Source organism: Equus quagga, chromosome 17 (assembly GCF_021613505.1).
Source record: "Equus quagga isolate Etosha38 chromosome 17, UCLA_HA_Equagga_1.0, whole genome shotgun sequence".
Classification (NCBI taxonomy): Eukaryota; Metazoa; Chordata; class Mammalia; order Perissodactyla; family Equidae; genus Equus; species Equus quagga.
In genome coordinates this window covers 40,774,234-40,776,050 of record NC_060283.1, presented here as the reverse complement: position 1 = coordinate 40,776,050, position 1,817 = coordinate 40,774,234, and the positions used below count along the sequence as shown (strand labels likewise).

Sequence of the window (1,817 nt, the reverse complement as noted above, 5' to 3'; positions counted from 1 at the left end):
TTTTTTTCATAGTACCAATCACCATCTGAAGCTGTTATGTATGTGTTTACTTGTTTCTCTTTCTCCCAGCCGCCACCTGAACGTCAGCTCCATGAAGGGAGGAACTTGTCCCATTCCCAGCTGTCTCCGCAGCACTGGGCACAGTGCATGGTGGAGATGCTCAATAAGTACAGGCTGAATGACTATGTCACTGAGCTGGTGCAGGAACCAAAGCTGATTCCAGCTCAGAGCTTCTTGCTCCAAATCTTGGGCTTTTCCCACCCAAGCCCCTGGATCTCTGCCCTGGGCAAAGATAGTATCCAGAGGCAATAGGTCATATTAACTAGGACTCCAACAGAAATATGAGGCCCTTCCCCCTAGCATTGGCTGAAACAACTGCCGGATGATCAGACTTAGGGCAGGGCTGCTTGCACATAGTAGGTACTCAAAACAGGTTTGTTTTATTGACTGGACATTAGAACTCTCCAGGAGGAAATGGTTCAGCATAGTTATAGGGGGCAGGGAAGAGGGTAACTAGAAGAGTAGATTGGGGTTTATATGGTGAAGGAAAGAGCTGAGTATTAACATGTTCTTGACCCAAAGGGGCCTTTGGTCTATACTGTGTAACAGAGGGGAAATAAAGAGCCTTGGCCAGCAGTGTCCCATAACGTAGCCACTAACCACATGAGGCTAATTACATTTAATTCAACTTCAATAAAATGTAAAATTCAGTTCTTTAGTTGCCCTAGGCAGATTTCAAGTGCTCGATAATAGCCACATGTGGCTAGTGGCTACAGCATCGGACAGTACAGACAATATAAAACATTTCCAACATCACCGATGTTCTATGGGACAATGTTCTATATAGACCGTTAGAAGAAAGGAAATGCATTCCTGCTTCTGACTTGGCCTCCTGACATCCTCTTGTCCCCAGGGGCCCACACAGATCAGAGCACCACCATGCCCCATGTCTGCCGCCCTCGACTTTCTGCTCCCCAGGGAGCAGCATTGTCTGCCTTCTTGGTTTTCACCCCCAGTGCAGACACCAGTGCCCTGCAGGTAATAAGTGTATGTTGCAAGAATGAGCGCTCAGTTGGTTTTTGTTAAATGCCGAAGGCACAAAAGGTGAGTTAAGTGACAGAAGCAAAGGAAGAAATCCCTGCTTCATCTCTTTTCTCCTACCCCCTTCTTTGCACCCCCTTCTCTGGTGCCCCCCTCTCACTCCAGAGCAGCACAGTTAGGGGCAGGCCCTGCCTCCAAAAGTCCCTATCCCCGAACCACACGGACTCCTCAGAAATACCTGCTTCAGGTCTCAAACCGAGCTCATTTGTGAGCGTATATTTGTTCACATAATAATTCTGTCTTCCTCCACCTCCGGCTGCCCTGTACCTAGTAGGTGCTCAATAAGCGTTTGTTGGCTGGCTGGCTGGATGGATGGATGGACGGATGGATGGATGGACGAACGGCCACAGGGCAATTTCCCCGAGTTTGCCAGAAGGGCTGCGGGGGGCGCCACCCTCAGAGGACCCGGGGGTCGGGCGGGGCGCAGCCCTCGGGGGCGTGTCCTCCGGGACCCGGGCGCCGCCGCCGGGAGAGGCCGGCAGCCGGCGCGGCAGGGCGGCGGCGAGCATGGAGCGGGAACTGGAGGCGCGCCCGGCCGAGCCGCCCTTCCAGGCGCTGGTGGAGGCGGCGGGCGGCCGCGGGCAGGTGCTGCTGGTGGGCGAGCTGTGGGAGCGCGAGCAGAGCCGCGCGCAGCTGCGCGACTTCGCCCGGGCGCTGTTCCCCGCCGAGCCGGCGGCCGGCCAGCCGGGGGGCGCGGCGGCCGAGCGCGCGGGGCC

The 1,817-nt window shown here is 55.1% G+C and overlaps 1 protein-coding gene across 1 annotated transcript in view; it reads left to right on the top strand.

Moving 5' to 3' along the window:
- The first annotated feature begins 1,590 nt into the window (after window positions 1-1,590).
- C17H2orf72 (chromosome 17 C2orf72 homolog) overlaps window positions 1,591-1,817 on the top strand; it is a 10,657-nt gene continuing 10,430 nt past the window's right edge. Inside the window, exon 1 of the mRNA XM_046643085.1 lies at window positions 1,591-1,817. Coding sequence (XP_046499041.1) covers window positions 1,609-1,817 — 209 coding nt within the window. The 5' untranslated portion in view covers window positions 1,591-1,608.